Genomic DNA, 24,604 nt, shown 5'->3' on the forward strand with positions numbered 1-24,604 from the left:
GAAGCGAATGGTAACAGGAGACGAAAAGTGGATCAAATGCGACAATGATGTGCGAATAAGATCAAGTTCCAAGCGTGGTGAAGCTCAGATTGAAGCAAGCAATCAAAACAAAAAACCGCCAGAACTGATCAACAGAACAGGACAACTCTAGACCACACACATTTTTGATAACTCGGCAAAAACTAAGAGAGCTTGACTGGGAAGTTTCGATGCATCCACCATATAGCCCTGACCTTGCACCGTCGGACTACCATTTGGTTTCGACAATGCAGAACTCCCTTAATGGAGTAAAGTTGGCCCGAAGAGAAGCCTGTGAAAATTACTTGTCGCAGTTTTTAGCCATGAAACCAGAAAAATTTTACACTGATGGAATAAATTTTCTAGCATAAAAATGGCAAAAAGTAGTCAACCAAAATTCATTAAATTTCGTTATTTGCAATAATCTGTGACAATTTCTAAGTATTTCTCTTCAAATGAAAAAGTTATCCATGCAAGCACTTGATTCCGATAGTTCAGTTTGTATGGTAACCATATGATATAGTGGTCCCATATCAGCGGTTCCGACAAATCAGCAGCTTCTTGGAGAGAAAAATACGTGTGCCAAATTTCAAAATAATATCTCAAGCCCTGAGGGACTAGTTAGCCCATATACTCATGCATTCCGATGAACCAACGGCCATAACTAGATCGATTCAGCTAGTCATGCTGATCATTATTATTTCCTTTTGGGTGTTTGAGACTTTGTGCAAACTTGATATATCCTGCTCAGAATATAAAAACTCGCCGCTCCATAAGTTCTTTTGAGAAAAGCTTAAAGACACAAATCAACAAAAGCATATACCTACCTGCAAGTCATTGATCCACCAAGATAAATTCGCTGCCGGCTTTGAAAAGTCGGAAGAGCAGTTGCCATTAATGACATCACCGAGACGGTAACGAGAATGAATCCCAGTTATAACCGGGCGTTGCGTGGGTAATTCTACAAAGAAGAGAATACAAGTGATGTTTTCCAATAATTAAATATAATTACAGAACAAAAGTCGTATGATTCATTTAAAAGGTTTCAATGTCATAAGCACTCACCTACAACTTCCATTTCTCCAGACACTAAGAATGTGTTGAAGGATGGCGCGTCGGCTGAAACCTCGCAGCTATATTTGCCAGAAGTGGGATTTCTGATAAAAACATGTGTGGCATTCGATTCGGCCATCTGCAAAATATACATTTAAGCTGAATTATATAAATTCTACAATTAAAGAATAAACTATGAATACTCTATTGTTTATTCCTTGTTTTTTATTTCTATACAGCAAAGAAATTTAGTTTGCCCTTTCATATTCGATATTCAATACTGTTAAGTAGAGAAATCAACTAATTTAAAGAATACAAGATCCAATCAAAAATGTCGCGTAATCTTCTCTTCATATTCTACATACAAATAAACATGCAATAAAATTGATTCACAATATATGAAACTGCTTTTGAAAGTATACTCCATAATACTGGCATACCGAAATAAGTCTCTCTGTAATTAATTCCAGGAAATTGATGTTTTCTGCAATAATTTCGATATACAAGTAAATAACAAATGTATGCACATTTAATGCTTAATTACTCAAATGTTGCATGATGTTGCTGTGAACTGTTTCTATATATAAAATTCCCAGTAGGAAACTTAGAACAAAAGAACTCGCAATGCTATGAGTTGCCAATATCTGTTTGAGAAAGACAAAGGTCACAATGGCAGTCTTTAATACGAGTACGCAATTTTCCTAATCGCTTCTGGCAATAGAATTATATGTAAAAGCCACATCCAGGTTATCGAGTTGAATTCGTGCGAGAATGTATGCAGATACTACTGTGATCAAATTGAAAGGAAAGACATTAGTGTGTTTTTCGAATCGGTACATTTTTTTTATATAAGTTGATAGTACTGCTAGTGACATGTATGCTAAGTCCAAATATTCAGTAGTATTTGAGATACGCGTCGTTTTGTGAGGGTCTAAAAGTGAATTCTTCGATTTTTACTGTCTGAATTTATTGAACAAAGAAGTTCGATTAAATGTTGTTTACGGAATGAAATATCGCTTGCGTTGAGGATGTTGCAAAAAGCCTTTGGGATCAAACTTTGTTTTCTAAAAGTGTTTGCAAGTGGTACAACGAGTTCAAAGTCGGTCGTGGGAGTGTTGAGAAAAATGTGGTGTCAAATCGGCCAAAAACATAGACTGATAAACATCACGTCAAACAAGTCTAAGAAATGGTGCTTGAAAATTGTCGATTAACTATTGGAGACTTTGCTGATAGTTTGGGCGTATCATTTGGATCGGTGCAGGCGATTTTGAAAGACGAATTGGGCTTGAGAAGAGTCAAATCTCGAAACGTAATGAAACGTAATTAAACGCATAACCGCTGATAACTGGAGATGAGACTTGGATCTACGCTTACGATTCCGAAAAACCCGAATATGGTGCTAAAAGCGAGCTAAACCGAAAAAACCAAATATTGTTCCGCAACCACCGTATTCGCCTGATTTGGCCCCGTGTGACTTCTGGTTGCTCAGCAAACTCAAAAGATCACACCCAGGACACCGTTTCGACTCAATTGAGGATATAAAAGCTGAATCGAAGAAGGCTCTGATGGCTCTGATGGCAAGTACTATGATGACTGAAAAAATCAATGGCATAAGTGTATTGCAGCAGGAGGGGATTACTTTGAAGGAGATGAAATGGATTTGCAAGAATAAATAGAGCTTTTAAAACTATTGTGGATGCGTCAGATGATTGCTGCCCGTTTGTTTGAATAACTGGTATAGTTTGATCAATTCGCTGGAGAGTATCACTTAGCGAATCGAAGAAAGCTTATATCCGAAATAATTTGGAACCACAGCGTCTTCCTGCAGGGTACATGTTATTTCTGTCCAAGAATACGCGACAGCTGTTCTTGCCATGGAACACATATCGCGTATATGTATTTTGATTTTGCCCGGGAGTGCATTTTTGAGTCACAAGGGAATTTTCAATAAGCATGGCTTGGACCCGCTGCGCATGACATTAATAAATTTCTTTTATTTTAATTATGTATGTACATATATACAAAAGTTTGAAAGTATATGGAGAAAAACACATCTTATGAATAAAAAAGAACTACAAACAAATATACATATGTGTATGCAAACACATAAAATAATTTATTTAAATATGTGCGCCATATGCAATATTTTATAATTACTGATTCTACAAGCAACTACTAACGTATCCATATGTACCATATATGTATGTCTAGCGCATTAATCTATGGAGCAAGTGAATGGACGGACGTAAAATTGCAAATTAGCAGCACATGCTTCTTGCTGGTGTATCTGAATTCTTGTGTGAACACAGTCTCCCAAGCTATTTGATCTGCACATAAAGGGTAGTATTCCAAAAAATTGCAAGTATTGCAAAGGTAGGTCAGTGGGCACTGCCTGGCATACACTTGTCTCCTAACTCGAGAATACGATAAGATACAAGAAATTTGCAGTGAGGACTTTTCTCGATATCGGTGAGGCATTCAACAACGTTCTGCTTAAAGCGGTCAATAGAGCTTTGCTTAGGTTTGTAGTTCAATCGAATCTTAAGCATCTCATCTTCAAACTTCTTGGAATAGGGCATAGCTCTAATGGTTGAGTAAATTTTCCTGAATGCCGTGCATGAGCTAACTCAGGCGTACCTTACTACCGTCAGCTCTGGGCTGCTGAAAATGAGCTCTCCATAGATCCTAGCAATACGAGCTGGTTTTATTCACTACGTAGTACAAAATACCTGGAATGCATCTTCCAACAGTAGGCGGAACGTATTTTCAGAATTTTTCAGTCGAAAATGCGTTCCGCTTACTGATGGAAGGTGCGTTAAGTATCCTTGACGGGAAGCGTTCGTGAAAACCCTACGACGAAGAAAGAGCAAGGAAGGTAACGGTTGCCCTATACTGTAGCAGTGTTGAGAGTTCTCACCAAAAGTGAAACCATAGTTAAGCCTATAATGTTCTACGGAAACTTTGTTCGGTGGAAGGCGCTGGAAAAAATAGGATAGTGTTTAATAGGTTGCTCTCATTGTCAGTATTTGTTATGCATTATGAACCACATTAACTTTAGCACTAAATGTCTTGCGGTTTATAGCACCGTGGGCATAACTGCAAAATGTATCGCCGCGAAAGCTGCCCTCAGACTCAGAGAATCTGGGCACTTAGATGACTGAGAGCCTAGGCACTCTGTAATCCTTGCACACTTTTATTTCATTCCAAAATATTTGGATTACCAGATCGCTGAACGTAGCCATGGTAATGTGTTCTCTGCTCGTACACATTCAAGGCAGAGGGTTATTGGAAGAGTTCACTGTCAGGAACTTTCCGTCAGTTCTTATTTTAGGGTTGCTGACCGCTGCAGCTTCTTCTAAGCGGAGGTGGCTGCCAAAAAGGTAGCAGTAGACTCACTACTCTGGAGCGCAGTCTCCTTCAGTGTGGTGAATATCCACTCCGATAGTAGGGCGGTAATATTTGCCGTGATTTAGCTGACAGTGAGCTCAAAACTAGTGAAAGCAAGCCTAGACTTCTTATCTCTAGCATCGAGTTACTTTGTGATTAGACTGGTTTGGGTGCCTGGCCCAGCGGTGTTACAGGAAACTGTAATGCTGATAAGCTTACCAGGACGGGAACTTCAGCTTCAAAATCTGCAGAATGAGAACGTGTGGGAAGTAGGCTATAACATCTCAAGGCCGTTCTGGGTCAGGGTAAACTGAGAGAGTTCTAAGGAATTCGATTTCAGCAAGGTTCACATTTGAGTGGTTGTAGGTTTACTGACTGGATATTGTCCTATCGAGATTCATGCAGAAACAAATCTTACCGGATGTCTGTTGCATCAGTTTTTGAAGAAAATGATGTAGAACCATCGCAACACTTCGAACGCCCCGCTTTTGCGAGATCAAGGATTGAAACTTCTAAGACATCTAGGTGACAGAGCCGAAATAGAAATAAAACACCTTAACTCATTTAAGACAGATACAGAACTGATTTCCAATTACAGTGTCTACTCGTTTGGCGTCACAAATGGCTTTAGATAACAGTCTAGGCAATGCTGAGGGATCCTCCATTTAACCTAAACTTATCCAACCTATCCTAACCTTCAAATATGTCTTTTGAGATCATGAGCGTTTGGCGGCTCTCACAACAATGCCAACATTTTCTCTGGTGTTCTCAATAAATGTAAAACAGCTTTTTAATTATCAGTTTCAATCAAAATATTTTGACAAAAGCGATCACATCAGAAAGTTCTGATAAAAATTTAAAGGTTACTTCCCTCCCTATTTCGAAAAACAGCTCACAACATTAAAAACTGTAATTAAAGTGAAACATTAAATTGCTATTTTAAGGTAAAGCCATTGCAACAACGAAATATTCGCTCACAGCATGACTCTCAGCCGCAAACCGCCTTTCGACGTGTCAGCGTAATTAAAGTTGAAATTTTGCGGCACGCGCTAAAAATTCTTAATGAAACGGCCACTGGCTGGACGCAAGCAACAAGGGACGCATGTGAGTGAGAGTGAGGAAAGAAATGAAAAAAATGAGAATTTCTGTAACAATGCTGACTTATTTTCAACTTTAACTCTTAATGCCGTTGCTACGAAATTTCTAAATTAATTGTGAGCAAACTGAGAAAAGAAAGGGCGAAAATAGTGCAATAACAAAGCAATTACTACGCTCAAGGCCAACAAGTGGAAATAAATATAACGACGTACTAAAACAAAAAAATTAGCACTACTAGCACTAATGGCGATCTCTACCTTCCCTGGTATTTTATATGCATAACGGCGAGTTGAGAGAAAATTAATTTTCCACATCCTGGTTGAGCAAGTGTGACAATGGTTATAAACAATTTCATTCATGATTACTTCTTACATGCTTATAGGCATGTATGTATGTACATTAGGGTGCACCTTAGCTATACGGGAGAAAAAAAATATAGCGCACAGGGCATCACACCGCCCCCAAAAGTTGCATTAGAGTATAATATTATGTTCTGCAAAAAATTTTGGCGATTGGAGTAAAGTGACCATGTTATTCAAAATTTGTAAAACATGGTCACTTTACCCTCGTTGCGGCACGTCTTCCCATTATCCAATCGCCAAAATTTTTTGCAGAACATAATATTATACTCTAATGCAACTTTTGGGGGGGTGTGGTGCCCTGTACGCTATATTTTTTTTTCTCCCGTATAGCTAAGGTGCACCCTAATGTACATATACTATACTTTTATGCTCGACCAGCCCATGATCATTGTCCATGTTTTTCTTCATTTATTGTCTCATATAAAATATATACATATGTATGTACATATGGACTAGTATGTATGTAATATAAGTATAAAATAGCAGCAGTGTTTTTTTTTTTTTACTTACGTCAACCGAATATCCGCCACTTGCCGGAAATATCTTCAACGCTGGATTCTCTTTCGGCGTATAGCGATAAAATTCCCGTCGTCCACGATACCATTTAACTGTATATAGATTTTCATATTCCAGGTTGTAATTGCAGATTAAGATGGCGTTATCGCCACGTTTAACGGCGGAAGGTATGGAGACGCTCACATTGCTCAGCGCCGTGCTGCTGTCTGCGAATAAACGAATCAAAAAAGTAAAAATCGCATAAGTGGGCAGTAAGTGGATGAAGAGCTTGTGAACAGAAGAACGGAAAATGTAATAAAAATACTTAAAAACAGAAACTTTGTACTTGGCTTTTGCTGCTTTTGCTCGTCTGTCTTCCGTGTATTGTTTTCCAAGTTGAATATTAATTTTTTGCGCCAGCCTTTTAGCTGCAGTTTCACGTATGCGCGGCAACATGTGGTGCTACACACAACGCAGCAGCGGACACTTCAATTATATTAATTGATTGTCAGCAACTTTATATGGTGGAGACATGAAATTGCATTACAAATTAAAATTTCACACAAAAAAACTTTTGACGCCGGCGCAAGTGAAAGTTGTGGATTACTGTACACTTCTATTAAGAGCACATGTGCGGAGAGAATTTAAAAAGTGACGGCAATTGTATTTATTTTTTATTGGTATAAGCCTTACGCTCTCCAACCGAACTTGAAATTTAAAATTCCTGAAACTTATAAAAAATTTAAAATCGAAAATACACGACATGCGTAGCCAACAACAAATACGCAGCTCCGTCATTAACAACACGCCATACAAAAAACTTTCGAACGCCAAAAACGTCATCGAAATCTTTTGGGCGCCCAGCAAAAGTTGGAGCGACGAATTTCAAAAACGAAAATCAACTTAGCTTCAGAAGTGGGTCAACCAAAAAGCTTCGTAGCCAAATATGCACGATCGTGTACCGTGACAGCGATACCCTCAGCGATATCCATATACTCATATGGGCATATACACATAATATACATATTATATATATGTACATATGTACATACACATATCAGAGTGCTCAAAAATATTGGACGGTGCTGCTTTAGCGTCGCAGAAAACCCGAAACATGCGTTGGGTGTACAGCAAAGAGCGCTGTTAATCAGTTCCAATCGTTGACGTAGTTGCTGCCAACGCCACTAATTGCTGACATCGCACAATGGTAATGGAAGCGCCACTAAGCGATAAGCACTTGGAGCGGAATTTGGAAGGGCCTTGCTTTTGCTCGATGATCGCCTGTTCATAGGCGTGTAGTTCACTTCCTAGATGAGCTGAAAGCGAAAGTGAAATAAATGGCGGCAATCAAATGAACGTGAAACGTGTGAACTCTTTGTAATGTTTATTTTGTTTATAAAAATTATTAGTAGCTTTCTTTAGATTTCGAGAGAAATACATATATACAAGTACATATGTACTATGACATGAGCATAATCGGTCCATACTCGAAACGCATAATTACATACATATGTATATCGTTATCATAAACATTTCAAAATGGAAAGACTTTTATCATTAAGATTTATTCTCTTACTAAGTAATTTCGTTTGATGATATCACCTGGTCTTATTTTTTCGCAAGCTAACTTCACACTTAACTGCTTTACTATTATATAGGTAGTCGAAAAAGTCTTTTCGTATTTTTTAATTAAATTCCAACTTATTTTTTTATTTATATCTTTGTATTAAATAAATAAACAAATACATATATACCATTTTGGTCGACCACTTTTTGCCATTTTTCCGCCAGAGATATAGTTCTATCAATTTTGCACCAGCATTGTTGCTGGTGACGAAAAGTGGGATGATTAAAAGAATATAAAAAGCAAGAGATCATGGTCTAAAAAGCATGAACCCGCTCTAATCAAAACACTTCAAAGACCTATAGCCACCAAAAAAAGGATAAAGTGATAATCGAGATTTCATTATCCGTCATTTACATATTTTTCAAATACCGTATTTGTGTAAAGTTTTATTCCGCTATCATCATTGGATCCTAATGTATATATTATACAGAGAAGGCATCAGATGGGATTCAAATTAGCGTTATATTGGAAGAAAGCGTGGTTGTGTACCGATTTCGGTTTTCGCCATTTTGTGGGCGTGGCAGTTGGCCGAGTTTGCCCATCTTCGAACTTAAGAAATACGTGTACCAAGTTTCATCATGACATCTCAATTTTTACTCAAGTTACAGCTTGCACGGACGGACGGACGGACAGACAGACAGACAGACATCCGGATTTCAACTCTACTCGTCACACCGATCACTTTGGTGTATATAACCCTATATCTGACTCTTTTAGTTTTAGGACTTACAAACAACCGTTATGTGAACAAAACTATAATGCTTAGCAACTTTGTTGCGAGAGTATAAAAATGAAGGTACTTAGTGAATGACCCAAGGTACCTTTTGAGGTATTGGGAAAGTAGGCCATGGTTTGCAAAGCTCAGAGGGAAACCACGGAGACTCTATATCGTCAGCGTGATGAGCTGAGTTCATTGAAACATGTCCGTTTTCCTGTATACATGCGAACTAGTCCTTTAGTTTTTGAGATATCTACAAAGTGGGTTCATTGATTGGAAGTGAAGTTATTGCGTTTTAAGAGTCAGTATGTTTGTGTTATCAGTGCGAAAATGAGCTTCGAACAAAGTGCCAACATCAAATTTTGTTATAAAATTGGTAAAACTTTTACCGAAACGTTTCAATTGATGAAACAAGCTTTTGGCGATGATTGCCTATCCCTTTGCAGAATGCACGAGTGGTTTCAACGTTTTCAAAGTGGTCGTGAGGACATAAATGATCAACATGTGGGCCAATCAAAATACGTGATCACCGGAAATTCCATCGAGACTGTGCGTGAATTCATCAAAAATCAGCCGAAGTTGTCATTGAAATTCATGGAAATGGAATTGAACATCTCCAAAACATCGATTTATCGCATTTTGACCAAACATTTGGGCTTACGAAAGGTGTGTGCAAGGTTTGTTCCGCACAAATTTAGTGACGACCAAAAATTGCTCAGAATCCAACATTCGATCGACGCTTGTGACCGATTATTTGACCAAAAATCACATTTTACCCATTAACCATACCGGCACGAGCTAAAACACTCGTTCGACATGCTTTTGGACCAAGCAAAAAGCTGTATTGAAGCAGAACGAGTCTATTTTGAATAAGATAAATTGATTTTGCCATTTGTTCTTTTTTTTTTAAAGTCCTGTTTACTTTGGAACGCACCTTGTATTTAAATCTGAAATTTTTCACACGTCTTTTTCTTCCCAAGAAACTAGCCATTTATCGGAATAAACAATGTCGAACCGATCCAAATTAAGTTATAGTATGGAAAACTTTTTTATTTGACACGATATATTCACGAAGTTGGCGCTGAGTATTATCCAAGACAATATCGTTCAAATGGGATCACTTAGCATTTAGCTGCCATACAAACTGACTGATGCCAATCAAGATAAAAAATTTGTAAATCTTTTTATAGTATAGGAAATGCATCTGTGAAGGGTATTATGGCTTCGTTGCAGCCGAAGCTTATGTTTTTTTTTTGTTTGAATACAAAATTTGTTGAGTTCACAGTACAAAAGAATGCTGCTTGTCTTCATATGATATATGTACTAACATACATATGTATGTGTGTATAGTGTATTTTTAAACTTGCATATTATAGCAACTTCAATATTTTCCCATAAAATTCTGAAACAGATACTACATACTTATAAACTCTGCTATTGCTTTTCGAACTTGTGAAGGCCAAGCAATGCAAAGGCAACGCTTAAAGTACATTCATGAACACGGATCCCTTTGCATGGCCACTACGCGCAAAGGTACTATAAAGAACCTCATAAATGTTCTGCAACTACCAACTGTAGTGCTTGCCAATTTAAAATGTACGTATGTATGTACAGACATATGTATATCTGTGAATATTTTTCTGTGTATGATCTGTTGCTTCGTGAACTTTATTGCCTTGCTTTAATTTGTTCGTTGCAGTCAACAACCGCACAGTCGGCAGATAATAACAATAAAAACAAACATTACGCAAAATAGTGAAACATATTAACTTGACACACGGTCGCTTTGGATGTCTTCGCTGCTGTTGGTTGACCTTAAAGAAATCACTTATTAACATTACACCGCGACAAGGTTTACTTTATGAGTGTCGCTTGGCGGTTGGTTGTCAAGCTATCGTAAAGGCCTACCAGCGTAGGCTTCGCGGCTTCAGAGGGCGCTTGACGACAAGGCAGTTTGTGCATTTATGCAGCTTTTAATCACAAGCTTATGTACACAAAATATCTGTGGCAATGTTTTTGTAGTTCGCCTCTTTGCGGCGCTTTATTGAGGAGCATTCGGCTTCGGTTGGTAGACTGCTTGCTCAGTTTGTTAGCGGTTTTAATACGACTTGCGATGTGTTAGCCTTGCTTTAAGGTAATTGTTGAAGGTTTTCCAAGGTTTTTGAAAAAAAAACTGAAATGAAAATACCGGCAGGTTTTTCGCCATGAATGTATGCTTTTTTATTGATTTTTACTGAATATGTTTTATGAGGCTAGTTGTCCACCACGTTTTTCTGTTTGCCTGTATCGCATAGAATAGCTGCGGCGCTAAGCCAGCGTGGCTAGATTAACTAGCCGCAATGCGGTAGCGAATTAGTAAAGAAACTGTGAACAGTGGGGCTACACACACATGCTACATACGGAAGTAGCGGCAGAAACTTCTAAACAAGCATAATCAGAAGTTCTACATGGTTCTTAGATTCACGCTTATTATATACGTTTCATTTCCTTTGACGAATTCTAAACAACAAAAGAATACCCCTAGTTATCACATAGCGCTGCAGCCCAACAAACTACTTTACCTACTAAGGCTTCGTAGTATAAGGTGTGTGGAAGCCAAAGCTGATTAGTTTTTTGTACTATTTCAACCAGGCGAGCAGAGTGCGCTCATCAGCAACGCACAGATTTTCGAATGGGTCGGACAATAATCATTACCCTGCATACAAATAAATATATTTTTAAATTTATACATATTTACATGCCTTCATACACACATAATGCGGAAACAGCTATGCCGGTAAGCTCATAGTAACAACAGTTTAATGAAAACAACATTTAAACAAAAAATTTATAAACACAGACATGCATACATACACATACATATGTACATACATATGTGCGTGCACTGCTGTCGTCGGCAAGGTTTAAAATCAAAGGTGAAGTCCGACATAAACTCGAAGCGAAAGAAATCACAACAATAATGTCAATAAAGCGCGTCAACGTAAATTCGAGTACTGTTGTTGTTGCCAAGACAATTCGTTCAACGAGTCCAAACTTTGAAGGTCAAGTATAAGCAGTTTCGTGGTCGACATAAAAGTAATAACCACACGCGAAAATAAACCAAAAATATTAATAATAAAAGGCTAGTATTAATCGACACGAACAACGTTACTGCCCGAAATGAGCATATGAATAAACACCCTGTAGGGATTAAGTTTCGTGTTCTTACATTTATTTCCACGCTGATTCCATTTTGCCAGTTAGCGATCTTAGTTAATATATAGTAAAACTATGGTATAATCTTTGTATGTAGACAGTCATAAGCGTTATAATAAAGCCAAGTTTAAACTCATTTTTTTAAGTTTTAAGAAAAAGGTTTCCAAATCCAAAACAATTAATAACTTTCGAATTATACAATTACCAGAAAAAATATGTCATGTGATATCGATTTTTTTTTCAAAGCTATTCAAGAATATGTCTACAAAAGGACTTTTCAAAAATCTAACTATTCTCGGAGATAGATACATATACATATGTATGTATGTATTTTGCTGTTACGACAACCAAACTGGTATGGCCAGAACTGAAGCTTTAAACGCGTTTTTCGCCAAGCTTTCTTTTTCAAAACGATATCCACGATTTCGCAGGTTCTACTGGACCATTTTACCTGAAGTCTTTAGATAGATGTATAGACATTGTTCTTTATGGAATTTGGTATGTCTGGTACATTCCATAACCCCAAATTTCAATTTTTACTATTTTTCAAAAATTCGAAAGACCCAAAAAACTTATGCAAAAATTGATTTTGGTTTCAGGCAGTCGCCATTTTGAGGAGAAAATTTAAATTTTCTGTATTTCCAGATGGTTCCAGATATAGCGAAATTTTTCTGCATTAATTTTTTTGTTCAGGTTGTCAGGAGGTTTAAAATTGTGGATATGGTCTGGTCCCTGTTTTTTTGTTGAGACCTTAGACTAGAATATCTCTTTAAGGAAGAAAAAATACTTTGCTTGCTTTTTTAAAAACTCGGAGACAAACGATCTGATCACAACAAACAATCTTGTCTTTATTTTGTATAAAGTTCTCCTTACAATGACCTACCAAACTTTCTTATATTTTAAAAACACTGTATTTTGTTTTCTTAATTCTCACATCAAGTAGTAGGTATACCAAAAAAAAACAAATTTACAAGATAAAAATAAAAAAACACAAAAACTTGGTTTTTTTATAACATTCCTATTTTTATATTATTTCTTCTTTTATGTTTATTATTTTATATTTCGTTTCCGATGGGTTTCTTGCTACAATGATCTTTTTGTTTTCAAACATTTTCTGTCTCTAAAATTTAAAAACAATTGATACTGTAGTTTTTTTGTTTAGTTCCAAAATACCGCCTTCTCTTGCTTGTTACGCTGGGTGTGCCGCTTAAATGGGCATACATACATATAAAATACCTACACTGTTTATATTGTAAACATACCCAAATCCAATAACAAATGCGAACAAATGAGAAACCACACAAAACCAACGCCCAACACAAAGTGAACAGAGAAACTTTTCACCTGCTGGTCATAGCTGGGCGCCTATACAATCAGGTACAAAAAACCACTAGACTTCCTGTTAAATGCGAAAAGCGAAAGTGATTTTGGTCAAAGCAGACAGACAGACAGACGCGATGGGTGAAAATTAATTTTAGCGAGTTCATTAAAAATTGGAGCACTGGGTTTCGAAGAGACGTCTACGCGCCAAATATCATATGAAAATACAAACATACATACATACTTATGAAATATATGAAGCAAACAAGTGAGCGATCAAGCACGATCTGTCTCGGATAAGACGAAAAAGTTGTCTTTTCTCGCCGTGACCTACTTAGTTTCTTTAAAGAGCTTTCGTTGCTCGCGTCATATAAAATCATAACCTTTACGTACTTATGTGTACATTGTTGTTGTGCCGTTTTGAAGCACACGCAGTTAACCAAAAAACTCACCACAAAATACTAACAAAATTTTCGGTATGTCTGTGTGAAGTGCTTCATGCGTACAGCAACAAAGTACGGCAAAGTGTTTTCACGCCATAAGATATAAATTTCTTTTCATTAGCTTTTTACGCGGCGTTGATTTTGGAGGTTTTTTGGGAGGGAACTAAAAGTGTAAATTGTAGGATGCCGTTCATCAGCGGTCGCGCATTGCTGCGTTGCTGGTAGAAAAAGTTTACAAGTTTTTGTTATAAACAATTTAAAAATATTTATTTATAAGAGGTTAGTGAAGAAGGGGGGTTAGAGAAAAGGAAGAATTTCTATTTTGTGAGGTTTCATATATTTTGTAGCGCTTTGCTAGCTGTGCACTATATTTACGTATGTACATATGTATAATTATTTCGATTGTAGGAAGAAATGTTTACATATCAGTTTTATAAATATTTAAAAAGCCGTGGACAGTATAATAATTTCTAGTTTAAGCTTTAATGTAACTCTAGCTGACCTCGCAAAGCATACTACTCCCATTTACATACAAACACTAGTCGAACTTTAGTTTGTATCAAAACCGTTATTCTGTCATCAAGCAATCAGAAGTCGAGTAGACAGAAACCAAAAAAAGGTTGACTTTGGGTATAACTCCGCCAGTTATGTGGTTTATTTCAACAATTCTGTTATCAATGCTTCTGTGAATATCAGTACAGTGAAGCTACAACGGAACATAACACAATTATGTTATGTCTACTATGTTATACATATGTATATGTATGTATATATTATAGGAAACACGATATTGTACAAACCACTCATATTGGAAAAAAATTTGAGATTTGGTTATAAAGTGGTTATATATTGGTTATAAAATGGTTATATCTGAAAATTTTATGCTACATACATACATATGTACATATACAAGTACAGTTAACTGTAAAACTTGGCAATGCCATCTTTTCCCCTTTTTTAAAAGTACATATTACTGCCTATTTTATTATGCAGAAATGTAGTAACTTTTGAAATAACTAAATGAAAATTTTCAAAAAAATTATACCATTGTTTCAAAGCAAAACCTTTGGTTCTATTTTATTGTCCGTAACTGTATGTAATATGATGTAGTGAATCGTAGGCAACAAAAACGCAATTTCGATTTTTTTGAAAATACTTTGTTTTGCTTTTTAGATGGCGATATATACATACATACATATGTAATATATACATATATAAAGTATTATAAGATATGTTTATTCAACACTATGTCATAAGCAATATCTAATTTTTTACCCAACTTGATACATAAATATTTTTAACCAAGTCGCCTAACTATAATAACAACAGATTTTTTCGACACACAGTGAGATCACTAAGTCACTAAAAAAAATTGCTCAGCGCAGGCAATCTTATCTGGAGCCTAATGTAATTTCACTGCTCACTGATATGCTTTATTCCTCTTCCATTTCCCCACGCATAAATGCTGCCTTAATAACTGTACATAAGTATTTGTTGTTCTTTTTTCGAGAGTTCGTTGACTTTAAGTTCAATGCACCGTCATTTCACACATAGCAGGAAACAAAAACAATATGCTCCACACAACAACCAGCATGTCACACTGAACTACAGCGAGATCGCCGAAAGTTGGTTTGGGGGTTCAATGAACCACACTCACAGCTGAGAAGCAGGTCAGCGCGATCACCGTTCGTGTATGCGTCTGTACGAACGTGCGTGTGAGCAGAAGAATGGTTGAGACAGAAACGAAAGGCCGTTGCGGCACGAGGGAATCAACGTACCATGTGAGAATATAGACATAAAACCGTGTGCATAGGGTTCTTGGTAATTAGGTAGGAAAACACGATTATATTTATAATATCTATATTATCAGTGTATCGGTTAGAGCTTATTACCACACTTTAAGCTAAATGAGTGCATGGAATTCGAACCAAATATCTGTCAAACCTAAATTGCAATTACAATGTAAAATGTCATAATTTTGAGATTGTATGAATAGTACAATAACCCTATCCGCTCATAAATACAGTTTTCAGGTCATATAAAATTTTTTAAAATATTAGGTATTTTATAGCCGAATAAATAGTCATCGTCAAAGCGATGACTTTTAAGTGTCAAGTTTAGACCAGTTCCAAGCTAGTACATTTCCTACAGGGCGTGTGTATACCTACACATAACTCTGGGCAATTAACATGATATTTCCCTAACATTATGTGCTGTTGTTGCATTCCTTGTGGACAATGTGTTCACGACACCGACCGCTATAATATTTCGGCAATGCAGAGTGATGATCTGCTAAATTCTGAGTGCCTGGTTGAAACATTGCTCGCATGATTTTTCTTTCATTAGCCACGCGTACCCGGTAATCAAACCTTAAGTTGTTGGCAAGTCGCTCAGTGTACATGGTTGCTTTACACCCTTCGTTAAATAACTCAAAGCGAAGCAATGCGAAGAGCATCGACACACTTTCGCGCTTTCGAATGACTTTTGAGATACCAACGCTTTGTGTGCTGTGACCTTTAAGTGACCATCAGAAAACCTTGAATCGCTTACAGAAATCGGGACAGTGTCAGTAATCGAGATCACTCGTACAAATGCATTCCAAGCGGCCATTGCATTCATGCTCTCTACACATAGTCACAATGATCTTGACTTCGATGCTCAGGGACGATGTGCCACTTAGCGTGCGTTCAACTTACGCTTAACTAAACTGTTCGTTGCTGTTGTTGCGTTGATCGAGTAAATTCACTCTCGCTTTCAGTGCAAAAATCGATAGCGTTCTTTGAATAAGCAGCAGGCAAACAGAAGCGGAGTGCAAGCGGTGCTGAGAAAGCCAAAATCTTATGTTACGCACATGCCCACAATTAAACGTATGCACGAACGCTGTGAACAAAAATTAAAAAAGTGCTACCACAACTCGCAAATTGTTGGCATGATCGCTAAATGAAGGCTACCTACCCCTGCTATAACTTCTGTCCGACTGTTTATTGAAAGTAAGGTTTGCGATCAAGGTGGTGCTGCTAAGTGTCTCTCTCATATATACTGTTCATAGTTACCAACCACCACCACTAACCGCATAAAATAAACCACGAGGTTGCTTTCCACCTAATTCACTCCCTTCTGGCATTCACATCATCCACCATTTCAGGATCACTTTCGATTTTTAAAATGATCAATAATATTCGGTCACTAAATACCCGGCGACCAGCAGCGGCAGCACAGCAACTGTTGACTGCTTGTCGCTCTGCGTTTTTAAATTGATATTGAGTTCAAAAATTACAGTATATGTATGTACATGTATATAAAATGTATGTATGAATGGAGAAGTTCGTTTCTCTTTTTGTGAATAGCATTGCTTGTTTTCTGTTTACTTGACAAGCACGATAAGGCGGGCGAAAAAAGGGCTACAAATGAACTCGATGAAAATTAAATTTTGATACAACAGCGAGAGTTTTTAAATTCACACAAAGATTTTTTACATGGGGGAATAGAGTATAGCCTAATTTTTATAAATTTTAATCTTAATATTTTTTTGATTTTAATGTTAATATTCAGCTGCATTATTCGATATTCTTAGAAGAGCGTGTTAAAATGAGTGTGTGTAATAACAGCTTGCTTAAAAGCTTAGTAAACATTTTCATCATTCCAATAGAACTCCGGCAGTGTGTGAAAATTAAGCGATTGTTTGGTAACTATGAATATATATATATCAAAATTTTCAACTGGCTTTCCGATTAGCTTATGTAACTTTCTTAGCGTCTGTTGTGATCGTTAAAAGTTAAAATTGAAGTGGCATTCCTGATTTCTTTCCAACACCAAAAATGTACAGTTTCTTATAATAATTTATAAATTGTTTATAACAAAAAATTATAAACTTTTTGTACCAGCAACGCAGCAATGCACGACACAAGATCATAGCATACAAATTTGGAAGTGAATTCGTCTACTTTCATCTATAGCCGATCATAGCTACACGTATGTATATTATTGTTGTTGTATTCCCCAAAAGTTCTTCACCTTGAATGCAGTGCAAGGCAACGTGCAAAGCGTCATAAGTGTTTACTTTTTGTTTAGCAACTGTTTAACAGTTTTTATCTTAGTTATTAACCAAATGATACCCAAATGATACCAAATTTCAAACATCTCATTTCAAATTCAAACAACGTCAATGACGTGCGCTTTTTTTAGTTTTCGACACTGATATACGGCGTCCAGAACATATTGTAGAGTTCAGACTGTTTGAAAATTTACTCAGTCACTCACCGATAACATTGCCTTTGACGCATTTGGGATCGCACAGAAATGCCTCGGTGTTTTTTTGGCTTTCTATTGCGACTAGGGTGTCATAGATTCACTCTCGATTTCGTAGGAAGCCTGTTGGTATTTTGTACCCAATTGTATAGGCGTTCAGAACCAGCAAGTACGTGTTATTTTATCGTAACTTTGCAGTTAAGAGCTTTCGGATAAAATTTACGTAGGTATGAATGTACGTCTAATTGTGTAGCCATCCGTATTTAGCTGGGTGTGTCGACAAATTAATTATACCCTCAACAAGGCATATTAAGTTTGTCACTAAGTTTGTAACAACCAAAAGGCAACGTTGGAAACCCTAGAAAGAACATACATACTAGTGGATCCTGGCACGCGTTGCTGTGGCTTACATTTTATAATATTTTTCATATAATAAACTATTCAATACCGTGAAAATATTATTTACGAATAAACGCGAAAACTTTTTTGGCGGTATAAGAATCCAAGGGATTGTACTTGAGGCAAATAAATTTCATTTGAAAAAATAACGAAGATAAGGCTGCTTTTTCAATATCTGGTTACCAGCCTTTATGTCCAGGGCTTCCACCGTATTTTTTATTTATGGATTGTTTTTATTATCCTATCTTCTAACTTGGGCCGAACTGGGTATGGTGTGCTAAATTTTGCCAAAATCGGTTCAGTAGTTTAGGCGTCCATCGCGGACAAACAACGTGACACGTAATTTTTATACATAAAGATAAAGATATTATGGCAATTTTGCAATCTGCAAAGAAAATGGTGAGCTCGGATCACTATGACATACTACATATGTATGTACGTATGTATAGTTGTCATACATACTGGTCGAAAAAGCTCAAACAAAGCCTTGTTTGGAATAATTTTTTTCTTTCCACAGGCGTCTTGACGAAATTTGGCCCAAAATTAGTAGAAATTGTTGCAATCGAACCACATAGCATATGCTGTCATATAATTTGACCGATTCAAATCAAGATAAAGGTCTTTTCATACATTTCTATGCCATTAAAATATCATATATGAAGGGTATTAGTTTCAGTGCAGCCAACGTCAGCGATTTTGCTTGTTTTTTTTTTTTTGTTATTTTTATCAAACATTTTAGAATGTTGTTTAATGGAATACAGGTTGATAAGGTGTTGGTAAAAATTTTAACAAAAATTCTATTTAGCATAACACATGAAAAAATTGAAATGTTAAAGAGAAGGTTCGTATGAACAACAACTGCTCTTAAAAGCGAACCAACCGGTAAGATACATAAATGTGGAAAAATTTAGAATCAGTAAGTATTCAAATGTTTTCTTAAGGATAGTGTTAAATGATCAACACAATTATAGGTATACACTATTCACATATGCATTTAGAACGATTGAATGTACATACATCATCTGATTTTCTGGTATAATAAAATATTAGGTGAGAATGTTGGTAAGTTCGTAGACTTATTTGTGTCTGCCAATCATGACGGCCTGCTACCAATAGTTTAAAATTGTACTGGACTTCCGTGCAAATTTTCAATTCTCTGTACAATAGATATCCCATTGGCGCCGATATCACAATAAAACGGGTTCTTTTTCATGGCTAGATATGTTTGCATATGCTCGTATATAAACATTTCATCGTACAAATAATTTTATCAGAATTCAAATGGGGGAAACTGGCTAACCAGGATTCGCAAATTTGGTTTATTAAAAACTCTTGACACAGCTTAATTTTTAAATAAACACAATTATACAATATGTAAAATATAACACATATACAACCTAACGTACAAATATAGTGAATATGTGAAGATATGTACAGGCATGTAGGTGTGTACATATACATATATTTTGTTAGAATGATGTCATATTTTAGGGTGTTTAACACAAATGCTCGCACTGCTGATGAATTAGTCTTGCTGCTGTTAATTGCTGGGTGACTGATAAGTAAAGTCCGAAAATTCGGTACCATTAACCAAAATGTCGACGACACATACATATGTATGTATGTGTATACCACACTTATACATATCACGTATAAGCTGGCTCCCCCACAATCAAACGAAAAGGGCGCTGTGTAAAAATATAAAAAGCGATAATGAACAAACAAGCCTTTAAATATTTCTCCATAATTTCCCCTACTTTGTTAACGCGAGAAAAAAGCACAACAGACGGACTTTCTATATTCATTTCACAACCACATTTAAAAATTTAAATAAATTTTGTAAACAAAATTTTTAAACTTTTTAAACAGTTTGCCAATTTAATAGGCGCGCAGCAACGTAAAGTAGGAGCCAAGGCAATCAGTGAGCTGAGCGAGAAAATCTTTGAAGTGGGAAGAAGCCAAAAAAAATACAAAAATAGCGTGCTGCTTGGTAAACAAAAGAGATTTACATATGTATGCTACATACGAGTAGGTATGCATATTTACGAAAAGCTGATTAAGCAACCAAAAATGTCAGAAGAAGCATACAAACACAAAACGTGGAGGCACGACGTGTATCATATACGATTATGAGTAAGTCTACTCAATAGCAGTCAGTGTTTCTCCATACAAACGGACGAAAAATTATAATTTATCTACATAAGTATGTACATATTAAACACACTACTGAACTGATTTTAGCAAAATTTACCACACTGTGTCCAGTTCGAACTAACTTAGAAGATAGAATAGTAAAAGCCATTCATAAATAAAACATACAGCGAAAGCCTTATTAAATGGACGCTATATTAAGCAACTCTATTACCTGGACAGAGGCTGGTAACCAGACATTGAGAAAGCAGCTTTAAATTCGTATATTTTTACCAATGAAATTTATATGCATGAACATATTCAACATAAACCTCAAGTACAATCCCTTGGATTCTTTTACCGACAAAAACGTTTTGCCTTTATTTGTAATTTTCACTTAATATTTTTTTATATGGATAATAGTATAAAATGTATACCACAGCAACGCGTGACCGGATCCACTAGTAATAATATAAAATAAAGCCTCAATAATTAGTACTTCGTTGGAGGGCTGTTGGATATTAAAGTTGGGCAGCTCCAACGTTTCCCGAGAGGAACGGCTCTCCACACCTCCTTCACAACTCACCCTAACGGCTAAGTATTGGTCGGGATCTCTCTCCCTACAACTTCAATAGCTTCTAATATAATGGACCTGTACCGCTGGTTTTTCCACCTGTATATTATACCGGCGGAGAAATATATCTGGGATCAAGTGAAGCATTTTTCGGCACTCGTACATACTTTCGGCGACTTCGGTAACCAAATAAAACAATTTTGGTTTGTCTGATTACAATATGCTGCGCCATTTTTCCCACTGACCAAAGTCAATTAAACAAATTGACCTCAGGTCTGCACATGCCGGGGTTGAAGTAGTGGCTCCTTTCTTGGTTCAGCATTTTTCTTATTCTGGACGAGGTAACACTAACACTTAACTCATCTTTAGCTTTTTTAAGAAATAAAAGAACCTTTATCGGGCAAAAACTACAACTTTCCTCAACTGTGATCGCAGAAGAGCCTATTTTCGTTAATTTTTTGGTCAATTTTCTTGCATTCGCAACTATTTCGGCAGAACTTCCGCGCTGAATCATTTTTTTTAAACAATTTTTTGATGAGTTTTCTTTCTTCTTCGGAGTAGAAGAGCGATATACATATTTACTAAAAAACTGTGGAATCAGTAATCATGTATAACTGCTTCCCTTGCCCTATTATTTTAAATCACAGCAAAAAAACACACTGTAGCACAAAAAACAATGAGTGTGATAATTTTTACAAGAATCAATTTGGAATATTTAACAAAAAATTGAAATGAAATGAAAACGAAATGGAAATATTTAAATGACAAGAATATTTTAAATGTAAAAATAACATTAATCTAATTTCCAAAAGTCACTGCTATTATTTCGAACATAGTTGTACATCCATATATGAGTGGATAGATATGATTTTTATTTATTCGATATTCGATGACCATCTTAATGATTTCTTTTGCTCATAGCCTCAGGTCAGATCTGTTTTGATGTCAAAAACACAATCGAAGGTTTGACACTGCCAGCCATAGGTGTCGAACTGATTACAAAGCATTCACATACATACATACTTACATATGCCTATACCTAAGCCTCTACTGTTTTGTTACGCTCACCGCTCGTTGTTTTCGCTAGACGCCCGCATTTTGCTGTATTTGTTGTACCTTAAAGTTGTTGGCATACATGTAAGTATGTCACTGGGTTGCGCTACATACGCCGCTATTTAATTTATCATTAGCGACGGCGTCAAGTGCACATGCACTCAAAGTCAACAACGACGTCGGCACAGAGCACACGAGCTTTGACAGCCAATGCGTTTAATTTATTTACAAAGCAATTGCCAATGGCATTTCATGTTAAACGTTCAAGCTTAATAAACGCTATATACTGACTTATGTGCATATGCACATCTTCTACATAGTGTGTATACTCGTATACATATATGTACATATGTTTGTATTTACATGCATAAATATGTACATACCTATGTTATTGTTGCGCTTAAGTAATTGTACGTATGTATATAGCAACTAAGCTCTTGGGTCTGCATTTTCCCTTATTGTTTTTGTATTCAAGTGTTGATTATTTATAAATATGATGAACAGAAAATGTATATACATACATATGTACATATGTAGGTCTGTCGGCATATACAATGCGATTAATTTTTTATTTTGCTCTAGACGGCGGTTAACGCGGCGGTCATGCTATGCATTTCTGTTGCCCTGTGCTTTTAACAAACAGAATTATTGTTAAATTATCCTTAATTTGTTGTTAAATAGCTTTAACAACAACAAAAACAACAAAATAACCAAGCGCACTCATTTCGAATTAGTGGAGACTTATTGTGCAATATTACTGCACACGCTTTGCGCGAGTTTTGTTGGAACAAAATCAATTTTGAATTTGTGTAAGAGTAGAGAAGTGATTCTTAAGTTAAGAGGTAGCACATCTGGGGAATTATTGATCGATTCTTTTTTAAAAAAGACGATATTTTATCGCATTTTTTAGAGGATTTCTGAATTTATTATTTCTAAAAATCCATTCCAAGTTTTATATACATATATATACATATGTATGTTTAGGGTATATGATGATGATGATCGTGATGACCTAAATAGTCAACCATGTCTGTATATACACGAACGACTAATACCATGTATGAGATATCGATAGGAAATTTTACACACGTACTTTTTTCTCCAAGGAGTTGCACATTTGTCGGAACTGCCGATATCGGACTTCTATAGCATATAGCCCCCATAAAAATCGAACAATTGAAATCAAGTGCTTGTATGGAAAACTTTTTCATTTGACGAGATATTTCCACGTAATTTGGCATGTATTATTACCTAAAGCAATTTTGCAATATCCGAAAACATTTTCCAAATCGAGGCACTATAGCATTTGGTTGCCATACAAACTGACAGATCAAAATCAAATTACATATTTCGATTTGTGGCTGATATTAAATAGAGCTTCCCACATAAATAATATTTCAAAAAAATGTACTTTGCTAAGTTGGTGGGACTGTCCTTAATTACTATGTCAAATACAAACGCGATCTATCAACCAGTTTGTTTACAGCAGCTGCTTAAGTCGGTAGACCTCCGTAGTGCGTTGCGATTTTTACAATGGATAAAAATATCGTTCGTATCGGTTTTGGTTGATATTTTGGGTATGTAAAGCGTTTTTGCTCGAATCGTCCCGATAAAGCTGAATTTTTCTCAATAAGAGTACCGCTAACAGGTATCTTTGGACATGCTTTATCATGCGAAATCCGATCCTACATGGAGACCATCATAACTGCCGATGAGGCATGTGTGTATGAGTTTGACATGCAAACAAGGCAACAATGATCGGAATGGAGAGAAAAACGAGCCGAAACAAAAAAAGCCATGCCAAAGTCGCTCAGAACGCTCAGACGGTGATGCTCATTGTTTCTTTCGATATTCGTGGTTTGATGCATCAACAATTTGTTCCGGAAGGAGGTTCTTTTGGCCGTATTGAGACATTTGCGTGAGAACATCCGTCGAAAACGGCCGGAATTGTGGAAGAATTCATGGATTTTACGCTATGATAATGCACCATCGCATCGAGCCACGATTGTCACCGAATTATTTAAAGCCAAAAACGCAAAGACTGATTTTTTATTGTTCCTTAAACTGAAATTGCTGCTCCTTAGAATCCGTTTTCAGTTGATTCGGTGAAGGAGTTGAAGGCCATCCCAAAAAGTGGTTATGAAAAGTGTTTCGAGGACTGGAAAAATCACTGGCATAAGTGGATTGCATCTGGTGGGGATTACTTTGAAGGCGACAAAATAAATAAATAAAATATTTTGCGTTTTATTTACAATTTCCAATAATTTTTCTAATTATAATTTCCGTGATTAAATACATACATAAATTCAACTGATACTAAAAGAGACTGGTCAACATATGATAAACAAGGTAGTTTGTAAAATATTATTATGTACTGAAAATTATAAATTATAAATCACTCAAATGTCACAATAACAAGGCACGAAACACGTGCACGACAGGCCAACATCTCGTGGACCAAGTCAGGTTTTCAATTGCACGTCA

At 36.3% G+C, this 24,604-nt stretch overlaps 1 protein-coding gene across 2 annotated transcripts in view; it reads right to left on the reverse strand.

Annotated features, from left to right (window-relative positions):
- The window catches only part of LOC120769808, a 182,886-nt gene that overhangs the window by 11,261 nt on the left and 147,021 nt on the right, over positions 1-24,604 (reverse strand). For both annotated transcript variants that reach the window (XM_040097010.1, XM_040097009.1), the window contains 3 exons: positions 6,429-6,640; positions 1,084-1,210; positions 846-979 (listed from right to left, as the gene is read on the reverse strand). In XM_040097010.1, coding sequence (XP_039952944.1) covers positions 846-979; positions 1,084-1,210; positions 6,429-6,640 — 473 coding nt within the window. The remainder of the gene's footprint in view (positions 1-845; positions 980-1,083; positions 1,211-6,428; positions 6,641-24,604) is intronic.

This window comes from Bactrocera tryoni, chromosome 2 (assembly GCF_016617805.1).
Source record: "Bactrocera tryoni isolate S06 chromosome 2, CSIRO_BtryS06_freeze2, whole genome shotgun sequence".
NCBI classification, from domain to species: domain Eukaryota; kingdom Metazoa; phylum Arthropoda; class Insecta; order Diptera; family Tephritidae; genus Bactrocera; species Bactrocera tryoni.